A 27,583-nucleotide genomic window follows, 5' to 3' on the forward strand; every position below is an offset into this window, starting at 1 on the left:
ATGCTTTAGTCGGCTGGCCCTCGCTGCATATTCGTCGCCAGACCCACTGGTTCCAGGTCATCTACAAGTCCATGCTAGGTAAAGCTCCGCCTTATCTCAGTTCACTGGTCACGATGGCAACACCCACCCGTAGCACGCGCTCCAGCAGGTGTATCTCACTGATCATCCCTAAAGCCAACACCTAATTTGGCCGCCTTTCGTTCCAGTTCTCTGCTGCCTGTGACTGGAACGAATTGCATCAAACCTACCAGCATTTTCCCCTCTGTTCCTGGTTTCCCCAGTTGTGACCTTTTCTGCCCGCCCTGACCCTGCCTGCCATCCTGTACCTTTGTCCCACTACTCTGGATTACCAACCTCTGCCTGACCTGACCATGACCCTGCTTGCTGTCTTGTACCTTTGCCCCACTGTGCTGGATTATCGACCCCTGCCTGCCTTGACCTGTTGTTTGCCTGCCCCTGTTGCTGTAATAAACATTATTACTTCAACACAGTCTGCATTTGGGTCTTACCTGAAACGTGATAGTAATCTTGCAAACTATTCAGCTCCTCTTTTATAAACCCTGGTGGTGAAGAAATATCCCATGTCAGTTTGTCTATAGCATGCAGTGGTGTAAAGTACTTAAGTAGTTTGGGGGTATATGTACTTTACTTTACTATTTATATTTTTGACTACTTTTACTTCATTTACATTCCTAATTTAAAAAAAATGTTTTACTCCATACTCAACACCCAAAAGTACTCAACATTTTGAATACTTAGCAGGACAGGAAAATGTTCCAATTCACACACTTATCAAGAGAACATCCCTGGTCATCCCTATTGCCTCTGATCTGGCGGACTCATTAAACATACATGCTTCATTTGTAAATTAAGTCTGAGTGTTTGAGTGTGCCCCTGGCTCTCTGTAAAAAACAAAAACAAGAATAGTGCCATCTAGTGTGCTATATATATGCAATTTGAAATTATTTACTTTTGATACTTAAATATATTTTAAACCAAATACTTTTAGACATTTACTGAAGTAATATTTTACTGGGTGACTTTCACTTTTACTTGAGTATTGTTTTATATTAAGGTTTCTTTACTTTTAGTCAAGTATGACACCTGGGTCCTTTTTCCACCACTGACAGTATGTCTAAGTCGCGGAAGTCAGTTGTTTGACTCTTCATGTCAATACCACATCTGTTATGGTGTTTCTGTCTGGGATGCAATAGACAGTCAACAAACAGAGCTCTTGTAAGAGGCAGAGGGGCCTGTATTTGTTTCATGTGAAATAAATGTCAGACAGATGCAGACATCAGTTCCATCTGACACAGAGGCCACCGTAACAACACCAGACACACAATTAAACTGCACGCTGAGATAAAGGAGACAAAAACAAGCGGCTGATTGACAGGTCCGCCGGTCGCCACCACTGTTCCATTCCTCATGTTCCTGAGGTCTAACAAGAGTCTGGGTCGGGATGACACCGCCAGAAATGAGATCTGACGATTGGCTGATATGAGCATTGCCATGAGAGATTGCAGGTTGAGTTGATTCCAAAGGCTTAGAGGTGAAGACAAGACCAGTCGATTGGCTGATAGTGCTTTAGTGCACACTAAATAAGGAGGAAGTGGAAGAATAGGACTGTATTCTCCTCTGTAGAAAGCTGATGTCTCCTATTGGATCCATCCCAGTTATGGCTCATATATAATATGTTACCAAATGTTAAACCTTGAGGATCAAGATCACAATGGAAAGGAAATAGTTTGCCCATGATGTTTTTAATGTTTCATAGGACACTAGGAGTCTTTTTTGAGCTGGTTTGAGAGGGCAGTCCTTGTCGTGCTGAGATGAGGGACATACGAAGCCATTGAGGAGACAACAGTCCCAAACAATGACTCCGTTTTCAAACAGGACCAGCAACACTCTAGAAGGACATGAATATGCTGGAAATGAAGTTCCTGTGAGAGTTAGAGTTAGAGTTGACCAGGTGTAGAGATCACCTCTGGTGTCTGCGGAGTGGAAGGAACTCAACTGTGGGTTAGTGAAGCAAATAATACCCTCCTCCTCCAGGTAAATGATAGCAGCTCCAGAAATAGGACCTCATTGGGTATGCAGCTCAGCCACGACCAACGAACGTAGCCGCACGGCTCAAAGCACTGATGGGTGGCTGGCATGGGCACCGCCTCCTGCGGAGGAGTTTGGGAGATTCAGGGCTCGCTCCGTCACCCTCCAACAGGTGAGCCACCCACCTGTCCATTGTGTACCAGCCGAGGAACGAGAGCATACCTGTCAACCAGACTGGAACAGAGGGGAGGAGATAGAGAATGAGGAGAGAGAGAGAGAGAGAGAGAGAGAGAGAGAGAGAGAGAGAGAGAGAGAGAGAGAGAGAGAGCGTGCGTGCGTGCGTGCGCTCATCCTGGCACCTTGAGATGATGTTGTATTCACCCTGCACAGTCACATGACTCATCGTCTGCTGTCAACACTCGTCATTTTCTCCTCCCTTTTTCCCGCTGCACGGTCACTCATTTTCTCATTTTGAAAGGACGGCTACTTCCCTTCTTTGAAAGCTCAGCGCCAGTTCATTTTCTGATATGACTTTCAATCAGGCAGTTAATGTGAATAAAACGCACAAAATATGATTGATGGATCATGGCCTTTCTCCCTGTCATCATCAATAGTTGAAAGGGAATCTCCATAGACTAGATACAAAGGCAGTTTACAGTAGCTGTCTTCACCATTACATGAAAGTACCTTGAAATCACCAACCCCTTATGACAAGGCATTACAACACCGCAGATCATGTAAATCCATTCCTACAACAATCTAGAAAGCTGGGAGGATGAAAGTGTGAAACCAACAGACCTCTCTCTCTCTTTCCTGCACCCTCCCCTTCCTCTTTCTCTCTCTCTCTCTCTCTCTCTCTCTCTCTCTCTCTCTCTCTCTCTCTCTCTCTCTCTCTCTCTCTCCCCTCCCTTTTATCCCTCTTTCCTCTTTCCTTCCCTCCCCCACTCCTCTTTCTCTCCCTCTCTTTCTGATAAATGTGTTAAGCACTGATAGGAGATACTCTCCAGATCTCCCACCCCAGCCCAAAGGCATCGGGCAACAGGACACAGTGTCACTGCCACAGCAGAAAAACGGTTAAGCAGATTTACGTGCACGCTTACTGGTGAAAAGAAGAGGGAAAAACTATGACATTTTCTTTCAAAGGGCTGGAGGGTGTGATGTCTCTTTTTTGCCCTTGCTGAATAAACGGTTAAGAATATCAAATCAAATGTTGCCTCTCCTGCAGGTCCAAACACCTAAAACCCCAGAACACTAAAGAGATGCACATCACATGAACCGAAGGGCAGCCAGAGGATTGGCCAGAATGACAATATTTAAGGGGGTTTATTTACATTTGAAGGTTTCCTGTTGCATGAGTCATGGTTGCTAAAGTTTGTGTTGAGGTTGTGTAGTGATTTATATTGTGTATTTATTATATTCATATTGTGATTTATTGTTTGTGATGTATGTCGTTGTGATTTCTTCACACGTTTCCTGTTTATGTAATTCCTCCACAATACGGTCAAAAAAATGACGTTTTCGTCTATTGAGCTTCTAGTCATGAAATCTATGCAGCCTACTCAATCACTTTTTATAGCTACTGTTTACAGGCCTCCTGGGCCATATATACAGCGTTCCTCACTGAGTTCCCTGAATTCCTATCGGACCTTGTAGTCATAGCAGATAATATTCACATTTTTGTTGATTTTAATATTCACATGGAAAAGTCCACAGACCCACTCCAAAAGGCTTTTGGAGCCATCATCGACTCAGTGGGGTTTGTCCAGCATGTCTCTGGACCTACTCACTGCCACAGTCATACTCTGGACTTAGTTTTGTCCTATGGAATAAATGTTGTGGACCTTAATGTTTTCCTCATAATCCTGGACTATAGGACCACCATTTTATTATGTTTGCAATCGCAACAAATAATCTGCTCAGACCCCAACCAAGGAGCATCAAAAGTCGTGCTATAAATTCTCAGACAACCCAAAGATTCATTGATGCCCTTCCAGACTCCCTCTGCCTACCCAAGGATGTCAGAGGACAAGAATCAGTTAATCACCTAACTGAGGAACTCAATTTAACCTTGCGCAATACCCTAGATGCAGTTGCACCTCTAAAAACTAAAAACATTTGTCATAAGAAACTAGTTCCCTGGTATACAGAAAATACCCGAGCTCTGAAGCAAGCTTACAGAAAATTGGAACGGAAATGTCGCCACACCAAACTGGAAGTCTTCTGACTAGCTTGGAGAGACAGTACCGGGCAGTATCGAAGAGCACTCACTGCTGCTCGATCATCCTATTTTTCCAACTAAATTGAGGAAAATAATATCAATCTGAAATGTCTTTTTGATACTGTCGCAAAGCTAACTAAAAAGCAGCAATCCCCAAGAGAGGATGGCTTTCACTTCAGCAGTAATAAATTAATGAACTTCTTTGAGGAAAAGATCATGATCATTAGAAAGCAAATTACGGACTCCTGTGTATTCCTCCCATGCTCAGTTGTCCTGAGTCTGCACAACTCTGCCAGGACCTAGGATCAAGAGAGACACTCAAGTGTTTTAGTACTATATCTCTTGACACAATGATGAAAATAATCATGGCCTCTAAACCTTCAAGCTGCATACTGGACCCTATTCCAACTAAACTACTGAAAGAGCTGCTTCCTGTGCTTGGCCCTCCTATGTTGAACATAATAAATGTCTCTCTATCCACCGGATGTGTACCAAACTCACTAAAAGTGGCAGTAATAAAGCCTCTCTTGAAAAAGCCAAACCTTGACTCAGAAAATATAAAAAACTATTGGCCTATATCGAATCTTCCATTCCTCTCAAATATTTTAGAAAATGCTGTTGCGCAGCAATTCTCTGCCTTCCTGAAGACAAACAGTGTATACGAAATGCTTCAGTCTGGTTTTAGACCCCATCATACCACTGAGACTGCACTTGTGAATGTGGTAAATTACCTTTTAATGGCATCAGACCGAGGCTGTCGGTCCTCGTGCTCCTAGACCTTGGTGTTGCTTTTGATACCATTGATTACCACAATCTGTTGGAGAGATTTGGAAACCCAAATTGGTCTATACGGAAGTTCTGGCCTGGTTTAGATCTTATCTGTCGGAAAAATATCAGTTTGTCTCTGTGAATGGTTTGTCCTCTGACAAATCAACTGTAAATTTCGGTGTTCCTCAAGGTGCCATTTTAGGACCACTATTGTTTTCACTATATATTTTACCTCTTGGGGATGTCATTCGAAAACATAATGTTAACTTTCACTGCTATGCGGATGACACACAGCTGTACATTTCAATGAAACATGGTGAAGCCCCAAAATTGCCCTCGCTAGAAGCCTGTGTTTCAGACATAAGGAAGTGGATGGCTGCAAACGTTCTACTTTTAAACTCGGACAAAACAGAGATGCTTGTTCTAGGTCCCAAGAAACAAAGAGATCTTCTGTTGAATATGACAATTAATCTTGATTAATCTACAATCGTCTCAAATAAAACTGTGAAGAACCTCTGTGTTACTCTGGACCCTGATCGCTCTTTAGACGAACATAGCAAGACTGTTTCAAGGACAGCTTTTTTTCCATCTACGTAACATTGCAAAAATCTGAAACTTTCTGTCCAAAAATGATGCAGGACAATTAATACATGATTTTGTTACTTCTAGGTTAGACTACTGCAATGCTCTACTTTCCGGCTACCCGGAAGCACTAAATAATCTTCAGTTAGTGCTAAATATGGCTGCTAGAATCCTGACTAGAACCAAAAAATGTGATCATATTACTCCAGTGCTAGCCTCCCTACACTGGCTTCCTGTTAAGGCAAGGGCTGATTTCAAGGTTTTACTGCTAACCTACAAAGCATTACATGGGCTTGCTCCTACCTATCTTTCCGATTTGGTCCTGCCGTACATACACGTACGGTCACAAGACGCAGGCCTCCTAACTGTCCCAAGAATTTCTAAGCAAACAGCTGGAGGCTGGGCTTTCTCCTATAGAGTTCCATTTTTATGGAATGGTCTGCCTACCCATGTGAGAGACGCAGACTCGGTCTCAACCTTTAAGTCTTTTCTGAAGACTCATCTCTTCAGTGGGTCATATGATTGAGTGTAGTCTGGCCCAGGAGTGTGAAGGTGAACGGAAAGGCTCTGGAGCAACGAACCGCCCTTGCTGTCTCTGCCTGGCCAGTTCCCCTCTTTCCACTGGGATTCTCTGCCTCTAACCCTATTACAGGGGCTGAGTCACTGGCTTACTGGAGCTCTTCCATGCCGTCCCTAGGAGGGGTGTGTCACTTGAGTGGGTTGAGTCACTGACGTGATCTTCCTGTCTGGGTTGGCGCCCCCCCTTGGGTTGTGCCGTGGATGAGATCTTTGTGGGCTATAAGTCGGCCCTGTCTCAGGATGGTAAGTTGGTGGTTGAAGATATCCCTCTAGTGGTGTGGGGGCTGTGCTTTGGCAAAGTGGGTGGGGTTATATCCTGCCTGTTTGGCTCTGTCCGGGGGTATCATCGGATGGGGCCACAGTGTCTCCTGACTGCAGTAGTTTATGTGTCGGGGGGCTAGGGTCAGTCTGTTATATCTGGAGTACTTCTCCTGTCTTATCCGGTGTCCTGTGTGAATTTAAGTATGCTCTCTTTAATTTTCTCTTTCGGAGGACCTGAGCCCTGGGACCATGCCACAGGACTACCTGGCATGATGGCTCCTTGCTGTCCTCAGTCCACCTGGCTGTGCTGCTGCTCCAGTTTTAACTGTTCTGCCTGCAGCTATGGAACCCTGACCTGTTCACCGGACATGCTACCTGTCCCAGAACTGCTGTTTTCAACTCTTTAGAGACAGCAGGAGCGGTAGAGATACTCTTAATGATCGGCTATGAAAAGCCAACTGACATTTACTCCTGAGCTACTGACTTGCTGCACCCTCGACAACAACTGTGATTATTATTATTTGACCATGCTGGTCATTTATGAACATTTGAACATCTTGGTCATGTTCTGTTACGATCTCCACCCGGCACAGCCAGAAGAGGACTGGCCACCCCTCATAGCCTGGTTCCTTTCTAGGTTTCTTCCTAGGGAGTTTTTCCTAGCCACAGTGCTTCTACACCTGCATTGCTTGCTGTTTGGGGTTTTAGGCTGGGTTTCTGTATAGCACTTTGAGATATCAGCTGATGTAAGAAGGGCTATATAAATACATGTATATAAATACATTTGATTTGAATTTTAGGGACGTGTGTATTTCATATAAATAACCTTTTATGGTGAGATTACCCGTCCAAAATTGTAATCAGTAAAGTAATTTATGGATTACCCAAACTCAGTAATGTAATCTGATTATTTTCTGTTATATTAGAAGAAGACAAAAATATCCATCAGACACATTTGTTGTGTCATCATAGTGCTGTCTGACTTGTGGTCTGACTCGCTCATGTGGAACAAACTTTATCTTGTGCCTTTTTCAATGCTGAATTGAATGTCATTGAGAAAACAGAAAGGTGTCATAATGTATTTTTTCGCAAACATCTTTTCTGAATTTTAAAGTAATCCAAGATTACAATATTTTTGCTGGTAACGTGACTGATTAAAGTTTTTTGTAATCAGATTACATGTAACTGATTACATAGATTCACTGTCCTGTGGATGCATTGGTAGGAGAGACACACTTTGCCGTTTTTACCTCTTCATAAGGTGTTGTATTCAGATTCCCCTTTAAAGCTGTCCTCTGCTTTGCCCTGAGCTTTTTTATGAATTCATTTTGATGAAATGATCTTCGGTGCCGACGATCACGGTGTGTGTGAGGGGCAGCTGGGAGCTGACAGTATAGATGATACAGAGGTAGAATAAACCTCCGCCACCTAAGCCTGATACTACCTTATAGTCAATCTTCTGTCTCTCTCTCTCTGAGCATTTACAATAATATCATGGTAGTCAAGGATGATAGGCCTGAATTGAATTACCCATCCCAGAGGAATGTTAAACATAGAATGACTATAACAGTGTTAAAGCTTCTCAGACCACAGTAATCTGACTGCACCTGTAAGTGACTTCACACTGCTTGCTTAGCGAGCACCACTTCTTCCTGATACGGCTCACACCGAGGCTCGAACCCAGGACCTCTGCCTTGCTAGCACACGTAACCGTTCTCCTAGAGAGTGTCAAACTCCTCCTGACTGATCCCAGTGTTGGTGTGTAATATGAACAGCAGAGTATCCTTAGTGTAGGTAGCGGACCGTCAGTAGGAGAGAACCACTGTAACCTCCCATGTTCCCCATCGGTCCCTGTTTGAAAACTGCTGCACTCTTTATCTTCCATTCACAGCGAGAACACCTTGCCTGAGTGCACACACACACACACACACACACACACACACACACACACACACACACACACACACACACACACACACACACACACACACACACACACACACACACACACACACTGAGGGATGGCAAACTACCCCAGGCAACAGATCAATGCGTTTTTTTCTCAGAGGGGAGTGCTGATAGCGTTTTACTTAGATAACAGCAGATAGAAACTGATCTTAAAGTCCTCAGGGAGATGGATGGAGAGAGAGGAGAGAGAGTGAAAGAGGAGAGAATGAAAGAATAGAGAATGAAAGAAGAGAGAAAAAGGAGAGAGAGAGGAGGGGGGCTTTGGAGAGATGGAGGGTGGGGGTTATAGACAGGGAAAAGCACATTGTCAGATATTATTAGGCTCACCAAGTTACACCATCAGGCCCCTCAGCACCTGCCAGGGAAGTCAGTCTGACATGTATCTGTGTGGGTATGACTAAAGCAGAGGCCAGACAACCCTGTCTGAGCTACCAATCAAATGACTCCATCAATCTCAGTGCCTTTCTGAACAACTAATCATCATGTCTACCTCCATCTTGGACCGCTCCCCACAAATTAAGCTGTAAGTGGTGTCTGAGGCTCATTCAGTAGTTTGGTGCTTTTGTACCACTCAATGAGGACAGATTGATGCTGCTACTTTTCCAGTCTTGTTCGGAAAAGGCTCATGCGATGTGGCTAGATGAGGTGATTCTGAACATTGATGTTAAAACCTCTGAAAGGTCTGACTGACTACAGATACACACAACTTCCCCCCAAAATATTGTTATTAGTCTTTTCACACATTGCAGTGGATTGTAAACTCCCTTCAAAGCTGGAATGGGTTGTATCATGGTCATTTCTAAAGCATGCTGTGTGAGATTCTGGTCTCCTTTCTTGAATGATGTCCATATGTTATCACAACACTTAATCAAGCTGATTAAAGCAATTACAGGGTTTCTTTTTCTTCTCCAAAGTCTTCTCCAAAGAGTACACCAAATACACAGAGGGACCCATAGGATGAACCTAACGTCAGGAGATGCCGATGACGACCATCCTCTTTGAAATCAGACCCATTTAAGTCACCCACAGCGGAGTGATCCTGTCGTTTAGAGTTCACATCTATCTGGTTTCACATCTGTCTCAGACACCGGTGGAAGAGAGGGAAACAGCTGTTTGGGTGGAGTCAGACCCGGGCTGCATCCCAAATGCTACCCTATTCCCTATATAGTGTGCTACTTTTGACCAGAGTCCTATGGGTTTGTTGTGCATTAAATATGGAATATGGTGCCATTTGGGACGCCACCCTGGAGCTACCTGATGTGATGCTTTGTATTTCAAAATGAGCCGTGAAAGGAAGTCTGGTGAACATTGTGATTCCATCCACACTTAGGTAAGAGTACAAACAAGCCCGTAAAGGCACCTAGGTAATTGGGTAGCGTTTCATATGCAGAAGAGATGGTGAAAACGGCTTCAGTACTGAGACATAATACTAATAGGTTGCCCAGATGGGAGGTGGAGTCTGGGATTGGTTGAGTGTCTATTTACTAAAGTAGAGTGTTTTTATTGACCTCTCTGAAGACAATAGTGTCGGGGGAATGCACTCTCTGGCCACTTTGTTAAACGACAAGCTTTATCAGAATGTTTGTTTGTTTTTTAGTTAGTTAATTCAGAGTGTTTCTCTCTCTCTCTCCATGCAATCTGACGGATACTCTGGGCACTTTGGCTGGAAAGTGTTGCAATTTTCAAAACAACTCAACTAAAGACACGGCTACCAGATCAAAGCTGAGGCTGGATAGATGGATTATACTGCCCTTACTACTGGCAAATAGATTACATCAACTCTCTTGAACACTGCATACTTTAGATAGCAAACCATTCATTTGAAAGCAACAGTGCCATTGGAAAGTAGAAGGTTTTAGCCCATTTCTCCTCAGGAACGCAGAGACGTTAAGGCAGGGTGTTGTAAACTAAGGTAGAGCACGTGGATGTCTGAGCTCCATACCTCAATCTGCAGCAGGGCCTCTTCTCTCTGGCGAAGGGCCTCCACGTCTTCCTCACTGATCTCTGAGAGGAACGCTTGCTCCTGTCCATCCCCCCCGGAGCTCTCTGCTGCACCGCCAAACAGGGGACCCCCCTCCTCACACAGCTCTGCAAATGGAGTCTGGGGGCTCTGTGCTCACACACACATGGGCACACACACACACACACACGAGAACGTTACAAATAGATTTGTTTTGAGAATACCAATGTATATTGCTTCTGACCTGCACCTCTTTCTCCCTGAGTCCATTAAAGGTCTAGGCAGTCAGTGTGATTCACAGCACAGGGCTAACCTCTGGCTGACTCATGGTCCTCTGTGCTTGCCATGATCTGAGTCACAGTACCTGAGCCAACCGGAGAGCAACTGGGGGGAAAACATCCTCTACTCCCGGAATACAATTTCACCTCAACACAACTAGACTGTTTCACACTTTAAATATATCACTCTAGACAGCTGCCACCCCCTCTTCACACTGTTTACCCAAGTTCAATCAAACAGGACTTGGACCCTTTTCTTCTCTGTGCAGACAGTTTACTGAGCTCACTCTCCTTTCAGCGCGCTCAATGGAAACGTGGGAGTCGGTCACTGAAAGAGGCCCACATTGATCTGCTAATTTTGACCCCTAATTGCATATTTATGACATTGATAAAACCCTGAGGTGGCTTTTGTTTTTCCTGCCCACAGTGTGACTCATCCAATCATCTTGTTGTTCCTCTCTTACTGTGGGCAGCTTCTTCAGTACGGAGGTGGGAGGGGCTAGAGGAGGGCCTGTGTCTGTGGTCTGCCCACTCAATGTGAACCACACAGCCTATCTGCTCTATCTTCTGTGCGGTTCTTGCTTTTTGTTGTCAGTGAATATGCACCATCTGCTACAGCAGTGTTACTGACATCCGAGGTATGGGTCTCTTGGCCGGGCTATACTAAATTACAGACCAACTGCTTTTCCCCAAAACTGCAGAAATGTAGTGATTTGTGAAGAAGTCTTCCTTATTCTCATTTATGAAAAAAGGAATAACCTTCGATGTCCATTGAAGTTTCTTTCTTCACTGAAGATAATCACAGTTACATAACCTGTCCTTATATCTGGAGTCAGAGACGTTTTCCTCTTGAGCCAGCATAATGAAAAGACCTTGATGAAATTGATTCAGCAGAAAATAAGCCTGAATACAAAAGTCTCTGGTGTCCTGGTGCTGTAGGGTTCAGGGGTGTGTAAGGAGAACCTCAATAGTAGTGTCTTCAGTGGGGCTTTATACCTGAGTTTGTGTATTCTCCAGCAGGTCATTTGGGCTAAGTATGATTTCAAACGAGAACTCTTTCAGGGAAAGTTAGGAATAATGTGAAATTTGTTTCAATAACATCAACATCTACAGATATTTGCATTGATTTTCAGGCAGCACTGTAACTTGACATGTTCATACTGATATTATTCCAGGACATCACAGTAAAACCATGAAGAAGTTTAAAAGCTTAAATGAAGATCAAGCAATGACAGCCTAGCTAGTAGCATGAACAGCTAAATGAGACATCACTGTAAAAAAATATCTGGTTGTTTTTACAGTAACTTACTGGCAGAGAGTTACCTGTAAGTTACTGTAAAAAAGGTACTGTATGTACTTTACAGTAATGTAGTGTTAAACATTTATTCAGAATTTACAGTAATATGCTGTACTTTTTTTTTACAGTAACTTACAGGTAACTGGATGCCAGCAAGTTACATTGTACAGTGACACAGTGTCACATACAATACAGTAACACTACGCAGTGCATCATAAAGGACGTCTGAGTTTCTCATTAGCTTTATTGAGTGCTTTTGATAAGGATCAGTGCAGTTTTCAGTGTTGTTATTGCCGGTGTGATGTATGAATAAATTCAATCAGGATTTAATTGTATTGTGAAGAGGTAAAAAAAAAAAATCAGCTCAGTCCCTCTTAGAACTCATAGAAATGTGACACTTTCAAAATGATTCACTGTTCATTCATCTCTGACTTACAACAAATGACTTTGGTGTATTGTTGTTTTAGTTGTCTCCTCTCCTGTCCCCAAAGGTGTTCTAAGAAGGCTATATATCTCATGTAATCATTTGTATTAGATGTCTCCACGGGAGACAAAATACGACGGGTTACACAGAAGAGAGAGAGAGAGAGGTCTCCAGACACAATGCTTTCTGGTGTATCAAAATGATACCTGTTATCTGACTTCAAGACAGTTTTTATATGGCATGACTATATGTATAAATCATAATATAGACATACTAATTGTCATGATTTTCCACTGTATGTGAGTGAGTCTGAAGGGATGGGAAGATCTGATTCTGTGTTGATGTAGTCGGGACAACTATGTCCTGCAGAAGGTACATATCCCCCAGCTCAAACCCATAATGTGTCTCTCCCTTTCGAACTTTTGAACTGACATAAAAATACAGATAATGTGTTGAACAACAGTGGCACTGAAGGGACTTGGATGTATAGCAAATCAATTGTCTGGGAGTGGAGAGAAGAGAGGGAGAGAAAACAGAAAGAGGGAAGAGAAGAGCGGGAGGGAAAACAGAGAAAAGGGAAAAGGAGAGAGGGGAGAGAACTGAGAGAAGAGCGAAGAGAAGAGAGGAGACACTAGACAAAGCCTCAAAGAACCTCTCATGAGAAGGCAATCAAACAAGGAAAGCCAAGCTTATTATCTTTGTCTCTAATGAGCGTTGTCACCTTCACAATGGAACAAAGGCCAGTACAGACTGATACTCTGTGCATCAAACTCACCTGCTTCATTTCTGTCTGTGCCGGGGGTAGCAAGGCCCTCGAACGGTCTGCAATTTTCTGAAGAGACACAAGAAGAGAGAGAGCACAAGAGCATGAGAGAAGCATTTAGTTCATATTGTACAACATACTGTATATTGCAGCCGGGTTGCAAATCAACTCTTTATGTTTCATGTCACAAGGTCACCATTCTCTATAGAACAACACCCCACCAAACAGATGAGATGACATGAGGCAATGCAAGGGAACCTTTTGCAGATCTCCATAGCGTTGAACTGACTCTGAGAGTTCTGTCTTAAGTCTAGTCAGGCGAAGACGATCTTGCTGTGAAAACAAGAAAAGAAGAACGAAGATTAGTGACAATTATCTTAATTTATGTCTCTGCTTCTGTGTATTTAATTAGATACCAAGTCTGGAAAAATAGATGAAAAAACAACATTTTTACCCGTGTAGAGCCAGTGATGATGTCAGAGAGTTGTTTGATGAGTTGACTGGTGCTGGTGATGACTTTGTTCGTTTGCTGCTGTGTAGAATGTCTGCAATTGAAGAGAAAGAGAGCCAGAGAGAATGACATAGAGAAAGAAAGAGTGAAAGAGAAAGCGAGTGAGATAAAGAGGGAGAGAGTGCCAGAGAGAGAAGATGAAAAGACAAAGAAATACGCATATAGTCTTTAGCTTCTAAGGTGGTATGAGTGAGGTTATTCTCGGGGTTGTGAACTCTGGAGGACGTGGCAGGACATGGCAGCTTTTATCCCCTGGCGCTGGATTCTAGAACGTACAGTGTGCCTTCTGGGCTGGCCAGGGCGATGGGAACTCAGAGTTCCATGGGAACTCTGAGTTCAACTAATTAAGTGAATCAATATTAACGACAGTCTGACAGAGCAGAGGTAGGGACATGTCCTGTACAATGGCCCAGTGAGGGACGCAGGGAGCTGGGTGTTCTTTCTCTGCCAGGGGAAGAAAAAGAGGAGCCACCCAGGCTTTCACCATCAAAAAACACAGTAGCTTACAAACTACAGTGCATCCCAGTGGTGGGAGGATGGAGGCGCACTCATTATGGCAGTATGGATTTTTATGTTGAATGAATGAACCCCCAATTATTGTCTACAAGCACATTTATTATCAAATAGTGGCATACGTGTGGATGGCGATTCAATCAATAAGTATCATTTGAAACTATTCCACTTACAGCCTGCCACTCATGGTTTATTTGGCCGAACAGTACATTGTGAAGACAACACAATAAGATAGATGCCTTCAGTAAGTTTACTGATTTCAGACGCTATTGTGATTATGGAAATCATATTCAAATCTCTGATAGAGAATAGTCACATTTGCATGCACAAAAACATTTTCTTGCACTAATATCAACACTGACTGCCTGTAGCTTTTCACATTTGTTCTCAACGTCTCCTCCCACACACTCATTTACTGAAGCATCTCTGGGTAGTGACATTTGCGTTTGATATTATAAGTAGAAATAGTGCAACAATATAGAATTTTAAACACCTGTTATATTAAATGAAGTTCCCTTTTAATATAGACCACATGAAAAATGCAACAAATCTCTTCTAGGAAGATTGCAAGAAAAAAAAAATTCTCCAAGTTTTCACCATCATTGTAAGTCCCTAGTTACTGTCATTTCTGAAGATGATTATTTATTTCATGCGACTAGTGATTTCTTTTAGTCTGTCCCTCATTTTAAGGTCAACCCTGTTAGGTGAACTGAACTCTCGTTTTAATATGGTGAAACTGTTCCTTTTAAATGTTGATAAAAATATATTTTTTAAAACAAACACATCATAGCTAAAACCACGTGAGCTTGTTCGACTCTTTTGGCCATTTTCTGGTGTTTTATGGTGGAAAACACCATCCCTGTTACCCATAGATAGGCAGGCTAGAAATGTTTTAGCAACTACCTTTTTTTGAGAAACTTGGATTAAATTGCCACTCCCTGTTGCACACAACCAGCTTCCGTTCTCCATGTCAAGAGGAGATTAATGGCTGATTTAAGATTAAATCGTCAACCTTGTTACGGTCAACCCTGTCACTTTATTTGGCACTGAATTGACACTTACTATAGTCATATTTTAGTTCTACCTCTGTTTTTTATGAAGTTGGAAATGTGCTCTTTATCTCAGTGGAGCTGTCACGTCTACTCAAGGTGGGTGGAATCAGGCGCAGAGAGCAGATAGCGATATGAAAGTTTATTCTCTGGTGAACAAGAAACACGGTCAACCCAAATACACACAGGGTGAACAATCCAACACAGGATAAAAGACGAACCGGAGAAAATAAGAACACAAGCCAGACATAGATGACAAAATAAACAATCCCGCACAAAACAAGGGCGGGACAACCTACTATATATACACAGACACTAATTAACTAAACAACACACAGGTGAAACCAATCAGACAAAACCAACAGATACACGAAAAGGGATCGGTAGTGGCTAGTAGGACGGTGACGACGACCGCCGAGCACCGCCCGAACGTGCAGGAGAGCCAACCTCGGCGGAAGTCGTGACAGGAGCAGTAATATTTCTGGATGAAGTTGGGTTTGTTATTTTTAGGTTTAGGTGAGGGCTGAGGCTAGTGATATTGTGTTGAGGGAACCTGGTAGATGAAACTGAACTGGTTGAAATTAAACTGTCTGTGAGTTCTTATGACCTTAGAAATCTGGTTGGATAATACTATTCAAGACTGTGTTGATAATCTTAAGCATAGTCAAATAAGCAGTCTGTCTCAACAGAACTCTGCTTGCCCAGAGGCAGCATTACACATGGGAGACAGCAAGACATCACCTCCTCTCTCTCACACACTATCCTTCAGACAACTAGTCGCAGGTCTCTGTGTGCTCTCTCTCTCTCTCTCTCTTCACTCTCCATCCCTCTCTCACTGTCTCTCTCTCTCTTTACGCTCCACCTCTCTCCCACTCTTTCTTTGTCTCTCCATCTCTCTCTCACTGGGGCTGATCCGCCACAAAAGAATGCAAAGCAGAGCACAAAGGAGAAAGTCATCAGATGATGATATTTTTACATACTTTTCTGCTGCTGAGCCCCTACTCTTGAGATCTTTGTGGGGGCACCAGTGACTAACAGATCTCGATAGCTTTGTAATGTGATACGTCAGAAGAGTGTGAGAGGGTCCTGTAGAGTGGGCGATGTGAACCGAGAGAGTTTGGCACAACATACTGCTCGGTACAGTGGCATAAACCTACACAGATGATCCATAGAAACTAACTCTAGAACAGGTGCAAAATGACTCATAGATTATCCACAGGAATTCATTAAAACAGGTCATAATGGATTCTTATGTTTAGTACATGAAGCATTGGAATATGTTGATGATAATGTTGATAAGTGTTGTGTTCTATGCGCACATTTGACATGTTTTTGTTGTTGCATGGTTTTAAGTTAAAACCATTGAAGTACAGGTTATCCCAATCAATGTCATACAGTGAATACAGTGTAGGCCTGAGGACAACAGAATTAGGATATTCACCTCCTGTGTATTAGGTTAACTCATTTCATGCCTGCAGATCCAAAGGCACCGTCTTTCTCCACATAGATCAGTCATCTTGTTCCTGTTGTGATGGTGCATGAACTAGCCGTGAGTTTACCGTAATCCTCTGGATGTCTGAGAAGTCTTTGACTGAACCGTTAAACGATGACACCTCAGCCAGAGGTTTAGCCATCTTATTAATCTCATCTCATCTTATTCCTGTGCGTGTGTGTGAGAGTGTGGGTGTGTGTGTATGTGTGTGTGCGTTTGTGTGTGTGCGCATGTTTCCTTTACCTACCTAAGATACAACAGAATGTCACAGTCAAGCTTATTAGTGACAGTATGCATGTGGATTTAAAAGCACTTAGAGCACACTTTTGATCCAGCATGCTGAACCAACTACAACTTTCAGCTGTATCAGGGTCATATGATTGACTAGATATTTTTCCTGGATATTACAAGTGCCTCATCCAGCCCACAGCTACGGACTCTAATTAACAACAGCAGCTTTTACATGTGTTCTAGTAAAACCGGTCTTGCATGAATGGGGGAAGTAAAGCAGTAATCAACTCATGCACAACATTATGAATGGCTGTTTTCGTGAGTGGTTTGAATGTATCACTGGCAGATACAGTATGACCTTGCTGAGGCAATGCAGAGTGACAGAGACACAGCAGGATTATGTATATATATTATACACCAAAAACACAGAGGTCATACTTTCTCTGGCTTTAGGGGCCATACTTGTAGCTCAACTTATTTCTCCCCTCAGAAGCTAGCTTGACTGTACTTTTGCTTGGCCTTAAACCTCAAGATCTCTCACTCTCACTCTTTCTCTCTGAAAGAAAACAGGAAGTCTATTTTCCCACTGTTTTCCACTAGGCTGGCTTGGTTCTTCCCACAGTGTCCAGAGAATTACAGTGACATGGCCCTGGTTCTGAGTTCACGAATACACTGAGGACTGTCTGTCTCTCTATTTTTCCCCCTCATTTCCTCTCTCCAGATTTAGATCAATATTTGAGGACTTGGGTGGGGAGGTAAGGAGAAGGTCTCTCTAGCCGTGTTCATCCCTGGGTCTCTACAGGGAGCACCAGGACAGAATGTACTGTACATCAGACCTGGGTTCAAATCATATTCAGAATCCTACCTTTAGTGTTTGATTTAGCCCAGTGTTTCCCAAACTTGGTCCTGGAGACCCGAAGGGGCACGTTTCGTTTTTTTACCCTAACACTTCACAGCTGATTCAAATAATCAAAGCTTGATTATGAGGCCATTATTTGAATCAGCTGTGTAGTGCTTGTGCAATAAAACTAAATGTGCACCCCTTGGGGTCTCCAGGACCGAGTTTAGGAAACACTGCTCTAGACTGTCTGGCGAACTACATGGGCAGAGTTTGCAATTGTGCGATTATTTCATTGTTTCCATTGCGCCACATAACCTCAGTCAAGCCCTGATAAAGTATCTGAAATGAATTAAAATAGTACTTGAACCCAGGTCTGCTGTACTGTGCAGTATGTTGTGTCCAAGCTAGGCTAGAGGGGACCAGGGGAGCACCAGGCTCAGAGGCTAAGCCCAGACTGCACAGACAGCACCAGGCTCGGAGGCCAAGCCTGCACAGACAGCACCAGACACTAAATCAATGTTCTTATTGCAGATCTCCACAACACGGTCTAGGAAGATTTTGTGAATTTAGAGCATATTTGTTCAAGGCCTCTCACGCAAGCATAAATGCACGCACCACAACAGTTTTATATAATTTCTTCTTCATCCCTCCTTCAAGCATTGTCTATCGCTCTCTCTTTATATATCACCTCATGTGATTTCATTAAATGAATTGTTCCACAGTGCTGTCTTTAAAAAACTAAATAGAGTATGGTCATATTGACTCAATTAAACCCATGTAGCATGGTAGAAAACAAATTACTTTGTGGAAAAAAGGATGTTTCTAAATATTAGCACAGGGCTAATTTAGCGTATTGTCTGCACAGTAAAGGTTTCTTTCATGAACAAATGGAAGCATATTTGACATGTTTGTTTTATCAATAATATATTTTACAGTACATTAGTTTTGTGGATTTTGTAATAGATGTTGTGACAACCCTCCCACTCTGTCTGCCGTATTCTCTCTTTGCTCATGTTTTCCTTATTAGGATGCCGGTGGGCGGAGTTGGGAGGGTCTACAGCTACATGGGAAACACCTGGGCCCGGTGTGTCCCAGGATGAATACATCTCTTCCCCATTCATGGAGGAGACTCTCTCCATGCAGACACCTTTCTAGATTTTGTTGTGTTTCTTGGTGGCCTTTTGGTTGTTTTCTTTGGCACCTTTCAACACCCTGTATTATCACATTCATGCATGCAAAACACTCACTTACACTACTGATTACACACACCATTGTATATTGTACTTAGTTTACTTTATTTAATAAATATATGTGTTTGTTACTCCTTATCTCCACGTTGTCTCCCTTTTGTTACGGGCTTTGAGCCGGTTCGTGACAATGTGAATTTAGCAGAATATTTCTTGATGGTTAAAAGGCAGTATAGTATGGTAGTACGTGCTTCTACACCTGCATTGCTTGCTGTTTGGGGCTCTAGGCTGGGTTTCTGTACAGCACTTTGAGATATCAGCTGATGTAAGAAGGGCTATATAAATAAATTTGATTTGAGTTTGATCAGTACTGTGCAGTTACGTGTTGAGGTTGTTTGTAGGAACATCAGTGTGTCTGATATGACACTTTAATATCCCATCAAAAATGTAATATCATTTTATAGCACCATCAAGCAAATATAGGAGTTATTTGCTAAAAGGTTCCAAGTTAACTCCATGATAAATGTGGATCTGTCTCTGCAAGATGAAAGCCCTGGGTAGATACAGTAATTGACGTAACGTTTCCTACAGTATCCTCCATCTATAGCTCCAGTGTATGTACTTTAATGTACTGTGCTGTGTGAGGGCTTTGCTGTGGGGAGCCCGTGGCAGAAGGTATGCCTTATGGCTGGTTGAGGAGAGGCTCTTTGAGGCCCTCTGTGGCAGTTGGCCTTCTGTCTGTATGTCAGAGCAGTCTGTTGCCTCCTCTGTTCTCTCCTCTCCTCCCCTTCATCTTGCCTCTCCTCCTTCTTCTTCTCCCTCTCTTCTCCCCATCTCCTCTCCCTCTCCGCTCCCTCTCCACTCCTCTAAACAGTGTCCTTGTCCTCTGGTGGGTTACGGACGAGTCGCCACCGAATGCCTAATGCACTAACAAAGACAATGACACTCAGAGAGTGGGAGCGATTAATCCACTTAGACTTTTGCTGTGTGCATTTCCACGATTACAAGGACGGGTCCAATTCTATTAACCGTGAGATTGTGGTTGTAGCCGGGAGTAGAGAGGTAGACCGTGGGTGCAGATGGTTGATTAACATTCTTAACCAGAGGCAGGGCATTTGTGTGTACTGTAAAATATGCCCACCATTACAAAAGTAGATGAAGACAATCTCCTCTCGTGAAAATTACGACAGTTACGGTAGTCACTGGAAGTGGCAGTGAGTAGCCGTGAGTATGCGGCATCCACTCAGCATGAAAATATTCCAAATCGTACTGCACCATTGAACCATTCAACTGTACCATTCAACCATTCAACTGTACCGTTTAAACATTCAACAGCACCAGACGAGCTAAATCACTTCTATGCTCGCTTTGAGGCAAGCAACACTGAGGCATGCATGAGCATCAGCTGTTTCGGATGACTGTGTAATCACGCTCTCCGGAGCCGACGTGAGTAAGACCTTTAAACGGGTCAACATACACAAGGCTTCGGGGCTAGACGGATTACCAGGACGTGTGCTCCGGGCATGTGCTGACCAAATGGCAGGTGTCTTCACTGACATTTTCAACATGTCCCTGATTGAGTCTGTAATACCAACATGTTTCAAGCAGACCACCATAGTCCCTGTGCCCAAGAACACAAAGGCAACCTGCCTAAATGACTACAGACCCTTAGCACGCACGTCCGTAGCCATGAAGTGCTTTGAAAGGTTGGTAATGGCTCACATCAACACCATTATCCCCGAAACCCTAGACCCACTCCAATTTGCATACCGCCCAAACAGATCCACAGATGATGTAATCTCTATTGCACTCCACACTGCCATTTCCCACCTGGACAAAAGGAACACCCATGTGAGATTGCTATTGATTGACTATAGCTCAGCGTTCAACACCATAGTACCCTCAAAGCTCATCACTAAGCTAAGGATCCTGGGACTAAGCACCTCCCTCTGAAACTGGATCCTGGACTTCCTGATGGGCCGCCCCCAGATGGTGAGGGTAGGTAGCAACACATCTGCCACGCTGATCCTCAACACTGGAGCTCCACAAGGGTGCATGTTCAATCCCCTCCGGTACTCCCTGTTCACCCATGACTGCATGGCCAGGCAAGACTCCAACACCATCATTAAGTTTGCAGACGACACAACAGTGGTATGCCTGATCACCGACAACAACGAGACAGCAAATTGGGAGGTGGTTAGAAACCTGGCCGGGTGGGGCCAGAATAACAACCTATCCCTCAACATAACCAAGACTACAGGAAAAGGAGGACCGAGCACGCCCCCATTCTCATCGACGGGGTTGTAGTGGAGCAGGTTGAGAGCTTCCAGTTCCTTGGTGTCCACATCACCAACAAACTAGAATGGTCCAAACACCAAGACAGTTGTGAAGAGGGCACAACAAAGCCTGTTCCTCCTCAGGAAACTAAAAAGATTTGGCATAGGTCCTGAGATCCTCAAAAGGTTCTACAGCTGCAACATTGAGAGCTGGTTGCATCACTGCCTGGTACGGAAATTGCTCGGCCTCTGACCGCAAGGCACTACAGAGGGTAGTGCGTAAAGGACCAGTATATCACTGGGGCTAAGCTGCCTGCCATCCAGGACCAGGTGGTGTCAGAGGAAGGCCCTAAAAATTGTCAAAGACCCCAGCCATAGACTGTTCTTTCTACTACCGCATGGCAAGCGGTACCGGAGTGCCAAGTCTAGGACAAAAAAGCTCCTCGGCAGTTTTTACCCCCAAGCCATAAGACTCCTGAACAGGTAATCAGATGGCTACCCGGACTATTTGCATTGTGTTCCCAACCCCTCTTTTTACGCTGCTGCTCTTCTCTGTTTATAATACTGTATATGCATAGTCGCTTTAACTATACATTCATGTACATACTACCTCAATTGGGCCGACCAACCAAGTGCTCCCGCACATTGGCTAACCGGGCTATCTGCATTATGTCCTGCCACCCACCACCCCCTCTTTTACGCTACTACTACTCTCTGTTCATCATATATGCATAGTCAATTTAACCATGTCTACCTGTACATTCCTCAATTCCTCAATCAGCCTGACTAACCGGTGTCTGTATGTAGCCTCGCTACTTTTATAGCCTGTCATTTTACTTTTGTTTTATTTCTTTACTTACATATTGTTCACCTAACACCTTTTTTGCACTATTAATTAGAGCTTGTAAGTAAGAATATCACTGTCAGGTCTACACCTGTTGTATTCGGCGCATGTGACAAATAAACTTTGATTTGATCATTCCACTGTACCATTCAAACATTAAATTGTACTATTCAACCATTCAACTGCACCATTCAACTGTACCATTCAACCATTCAACTGTACCATTCAACTATTCTACTGTACCATTCAACTGTACCATTCAACCATTCAACTGTACCATTCAACTGCACAATTCAACCATTCAACTGCACCATTAAACCATTCAACTGTCACGGCTTTCTTCCTGGGAAGGTGAGGCGGACGAAAACGCAGCGTGGTTATAGTTCATGGTTCTTTAATAAGAAAACTCAAACATGAACAAACTACAAAACAATAAATGTGAAAACCGTAACAGTCCTAACTGGTGCATAAAACACAAAGACAGGAAACAATCACCCACAAAATAACCAAAGAATATGGCTGCCTAAATATGGTTCCCAATCAGAGACAACAATAAACACCTGCCTCTGATTGAGAACCAATCTAGGCAACCATAGACTTACCTAGACACCTAAACTGAACACAACTCCATAAATCTACAAAAACCCCTAGACAAGCCTAAACACATAAATCACCCATATCACACCCTGGCCTAACCAAAATAATAAAGAAAACAAAGATAACTAAGGCCATGGCATGAAATCAACTGCACCATTCAACCATTCAACTGCACAATTCAACCATTCAACTGCACCATTCAACCATTCAACTGTACCATTCGACCGTTCAACTGTAGCATTCAACCATTCAACTGCACCATTCAACCATTCGTCTGTAGCATTCAACCATTCAACTGTGCCATTCAACCATCCTTTCAAGACACTAGAATGCATACAATACTGTAGCTGTTGACAGCTGACACAGAGGGGTCACATCACATGGAAAACCATTTTCTTTCCAGTAATTCAGAGCAGTGAGCCCAGATCATTGTCTATAATGGTTCACACCCTGCACCAATATTAAAGAAAGCAAAAGAAACACACACACATACACACATTCAGACAGTGTAGGTTTCCAAGGTGATCATAAAAAATGTTCATAGAATTGATGACATGCCAGGCAGCACAGTGGGGTGTAATGCATTTTAAACAGACACAATCATCTCAGATTGGCCACATTGTCATCAGGCAGGAATTTGGTAATTGCTGGCAGCTCAACTAAAACAAGTATAATCAATATCGGCTATGAAAGAGGACATTGAAATATTTAGAAAATATTCTCTGTTCTGGAGCTACTGAGCTTATTGTGACACTCGGCATGATTAAAGGACAGACAGGTCAAGCAGCATGAACACTCAGAGGCTATGTATCAGGCTACACTTTATCTGTAGCTAATGCATGGTTGCAGCAGTATGTGATGTCAATAACACAGCAGTAAATGGTTAGTGTTCAGACGGTTGGTTAATTGAGGGAGGAAGCCGTTGAGTTACTCGCTTGAGTTGCACACTAATGTGTTGATATGAATATGTAAGTACTATAATTTCCGTGTGTGTGTGTGTGTGTGTGTGCACGTGCGTGTTGTGATTACTCACAGGCTCTGTCGCAGTTCAGCAGTGTCTCTGGACGTTCCCAAAGATTGAAGACTCTTCTCTAATGTTACAACTGAGATGGGGAGGGAACATATAGCATTGTAAACATCAAAGAAGTGCTTTTACAGTACTTAACCTCAGCAAAAAAAGAAACGTCCCTTTTTCAGGACCCTGTCTTTCAGAGATAATTCGTAAAAATACAAATAACTTCACAGATCTTCATTGTAAAGGGTTGAACCTTTCTGGTATGCGGAACACCCCTCCACCAAACTTTTTTTTTAAATGAAAAAGCTCTCATAATAAAATTCCTCAAACATCTCAAAACATCTCAAACATCTCAAAACATCTCAAACATCTCAAAACATCTCAAACATCTAAAAAATCTCTGAACTAAAATTCCTCAAACATACAAGTATCATTACTAACCCTATTACAGGGGCTGAGTCACTGGCTTGCTGGGGCTCTCTCATGCCGTCCCTGGAGGGGGTGCGTCACCTGAGTGGGTTGATTCACTGTTGTGGTCATCCTGTCTGGGTTGGCGCCCCCCCCCCTTGGGTTGTGCCGTGGCGGAGATCTTTGTGGGCTATACTCAGCCTTGTTTCAGGATGGTAAGTTGGTGGTTGAAGATATCCCTCTAGTGGTGTGGGGGCTGTGCTTTGGCAAAGTGGGTGGGGTTATATCCTTCCTGTTTGGCCCTGTCCGGGGGTGTCCTCGGATGGGGCCACAGTGTCTCCTGACCCCTCCTGTCTCAGCCTCCAGTATTTATGCTGCAGTAGTTTATGTGTCGGGGGGCTGGGGTCAGTTTGTTATATCTGGAGTACTTCTCCTGTCCTATTCGGTGTCCTGTGTGAATCTAAGTGTGCGTTCTCTAATTCTCTCCTTCTCTCTTTCTTTCTCTCTCTCGGAGGACCTGAGCCCTAGGACCATGCCCCAGGACTACCTGACATGATGACTCCTTGCTGTCCCCAGTCCACCTGGCCATGCTGCTGTTCCAGTTTCAACTGACCTGAGCCCTAGGACCATGCCCCAGGACTACCTGACATGATGACTCCTTGCTGTCCCCAGTCCACCTGGCCATGCTGCTGCTCCAGTTTCAACTTCCACCTGACTGTGCTGCTGCTCCAGTTTCAACTGTTCTGCCTTATTATTATTCGACCATGCTGGTCATTTATGAACATTTGAACATCTTGGCCATGTTCTGTTATAATCTCTATAAATAAATTTGATTTGATTTGATTTGATCATGCATCATTTTAAAGATAAACTTCTTGTCAATCCAACCACAGTGTCCGATTTCAAAAAGGCTTTACGGCGAAAGCACACCATGCGATTATGTTAGGACAGCGCCTAGCCACAAAAAAACATACATACATTTTCCAGCCAAGGAGAGGTGTCACAAAAGTCAGAAATAGCGTTAAAATTAATCAGTTACCTTTGATGATCTTCATCTGGTGGCACTCCCAGGACTCCATGTTACAATAAATGTTTGTTTTGTTCGATAAAGTTCATCTTTATGTCCAAAAACCTCCTTTTTGTTTGCGCGTTTAGTTCAGTAATCCATATGCACAAAGCTTGAGCACAACACCCAGAAGAAAAGTCAAAAAAGTTCCATTAAAGTTCATAGAAACATGTCAAACGATGTCTATAATCAATCCTTAGGATCTTTTTATCATAAATATTCAATATTATTTCAACCGGATAACAGCGTTGAAAGATAACCAAGGATTATTATTCTCTCCCCTTTCACAATAGAAGCCTGAAACAACTTCTAAAGACTGTTGACATCTACTGGATGCCTTAGCAAGTGCAATCTGACACCAAAGACACTGGATATTGGATAGGCATTCACTTGAAAACTACAAACCTCAGAATTCCCACATCCTGGTTGGATTTTTCTCAGTTTTTCACCTGCCATATGAGTTCTGTTATACTCACAGACATTATTTTAACAGTTTTGGAAACTTTAGAGTGTTTTCTATCTACTATCTACTTATTATGTGCATATCCTAGCTTCTGGGCCTGAGTAACAGTTTACTCTGGGCACGCTTTTCATCCAAACTTCCCAATGCTGCCCCCTATCCCAAACAGGTTTTAAACACTGTTCCCCATGCTTTTAAACACTGTTCCCCATGAACCATAAACAATTAATGAACATGGACCTGTGGAATGGTCGTTTAGACACTAACAGCTTACAGATGGTAGGCAATTAAGGTCACAGTTATGAAACTTAGGACACTAAAGAGGCCTTTCTACTGACTCTGAAAAACACCAAAAGAAAGATGCCCTGCTCATCCCTGCTAATCTGCGTGAACGTGCCTCAGGAATGCTGCAAGGAAGCATGAGGACTGCAGATGTGGCCAGGGCAATAAATTGCAATGTCCGTACTGTGAGACGCCAAAGACAGCGCTACAGAGAGACAGGATGGACAGCTGATCATCCTCGCAGTGGCAGACCATGTGTAACAACACCTGCACAGGAACGGTACATTCGAACATCACACTGGCAGGACAAGTACAGGATGACAACAACAACTGCCCAAGTTACACCAGGAACGCACAATCACTCCATCAGTGCTCAGACTGTCCGCAATATGCCGAGGTCATCACCAGTTATCACCGGCAACTACGTCACCTATGGGCACAAACCCACCTTCGCTGGACCAGACAGGACTGGCAAAAAGTGCTGGACTGACGAGTCACGGTTTTGTCTCACCAGGGGTGATGGTCGGATTTGCGTTTATCGTCGAAGGAATGAGAGTTACACCGAGGCCTGTACTCTGGAGTGGGATCAATTTGGAGGTGGAGGGTCCGTCATGATCTGGGGTGGTGTGTCACAGCATCATCAGACTGAGCTTACTGTCATTGCAGGCAATCTCAATGTGTGCGTTACAGGGAAGACATCCTCTTCCCTCATGTGGTACCCTTCCTGCAGGCTCATCCTGACATGACCCTGCAGCATGACAATGCCACCAGTCATACTGCTCGTTCTGTGCGTGATTTCCTGCAAGACAGGAATGTCTGTGTTCTGACATGGCAAGCGAAGAGCCCGGATCTCAATCCGATTGAGAACTTCTGGGACCTGTTGAATTGGAGGGTGAGGGCTAGGGCCATTCCCCCCAGAAATGTCCCGGAACTTGCAGGTGCCTTGGTGGAAGAGTGGGGTAACATCTCACAGCAAGAACGGGCAAATCTAGTGCAGCCCATGAAGAGGACATGCACTGCAGTACTTAATGCAGCTGGTGGCCACACCAGATACTGACTGTTACTTTTTATTTTGACCTCCCCCTTTGTTCAGGGACACATTATTCAAGTTATGTTTGTCACATGTCTGTGGAACTTGTTCTGTTTATGTCTCAGTTGTTGAATCTTGTTATGGTCATACAAATATTTACACATATGTTAAGTTTGCAAGAAAATAAACACAGTTGACAGTGACAGGACGTTTCTTTTTTTGCTGAGTTTATATCAACAGTATAACAGAAAAGGCACAGTTACACATGTACACACACAAACATATATTCAAGACTCACCATTTGCGTTGATCTGGAAAATGTTGGAGGAGGTCTCTTGAAACACGTCTTGCAGCTCTGAGGAGCTGACCTGTGTTGCTTGGAGAAGACATGATTTCAGTTCGATGGAGCATGATTAAAAACACACCAATAACAAGGCAGATATCGTAGGTAAAACACAACAGCCACAGAGCTGTTCCATCATGAAATGTGTTACAGTGAATTTGGGGTTTAGCCTTGTCCAGGATTGTAATCCGGGTACAGGTACTTTGAACCAAACACCTTAGGTAACTGCTAAATAGCTCGGAGAGAATGTACACTGTTTATCATGAGGCACACAGAAAAAACAGGCCAAGG

The 27,583-nt window shown here is 43.4% G+C and overlaps 1 protein-coding gene across 1 annotated transcript in view; it reads right to left on the reverse strand.

The window, feature by feature from the left end:
- Positions 1-27,583, reverse strand: part of tsnare1 (T-SNARE Domain Containing 1) — a 126,120-nt gene that overhangs the window by 58,466 nt on the left and 40,071 nt on the right. Inside the window, exons 3-8 of the mRNA XM_031787051.1 lie at positions 27,248-27,325; positions 23,722-23,791; positions 13,602-13,692; positions 13,406-13,480; positions 13,160-13,216; positions 10,368-10,535 (exon numbers count right to left, since the gene is read on the reverse strand). Of these exons, the coding sequence (XP_031642911.1) occupies positions 10,368-10,535; positions 13,160-13,216; positions 13,406-13,480; positions 13,602-13,692; positions 23,722-23,791; positions 27,248-27,325 (539 nt within the window). The remainder of the gene's footprint in view (positions 1-10,367; positions 10,536-13,159; positions 13,217-13,405; positions 13,481-13,601; positions 13,693-23,721; positions 23,792-27,247; positions 27,326-27,583) is intronic.

The sequence above is a fragment of the Oncorhynchus kisutch genome, linkage group LG13 (assembly GCF_002021735.2).
Source record: "Oncorhynchus kisutch isolate 150728-3 linkage group LG13, Okis_V2, whole genome shotgun sequence".
In the NCBI taxonomy this organism is placed as follows: Eukaryota; Metazoa; Chordata; class Actinopteri; order Salmoniformes; family Salmonidae; genus Oncorhynchus; species Oncorhynchus kisutch.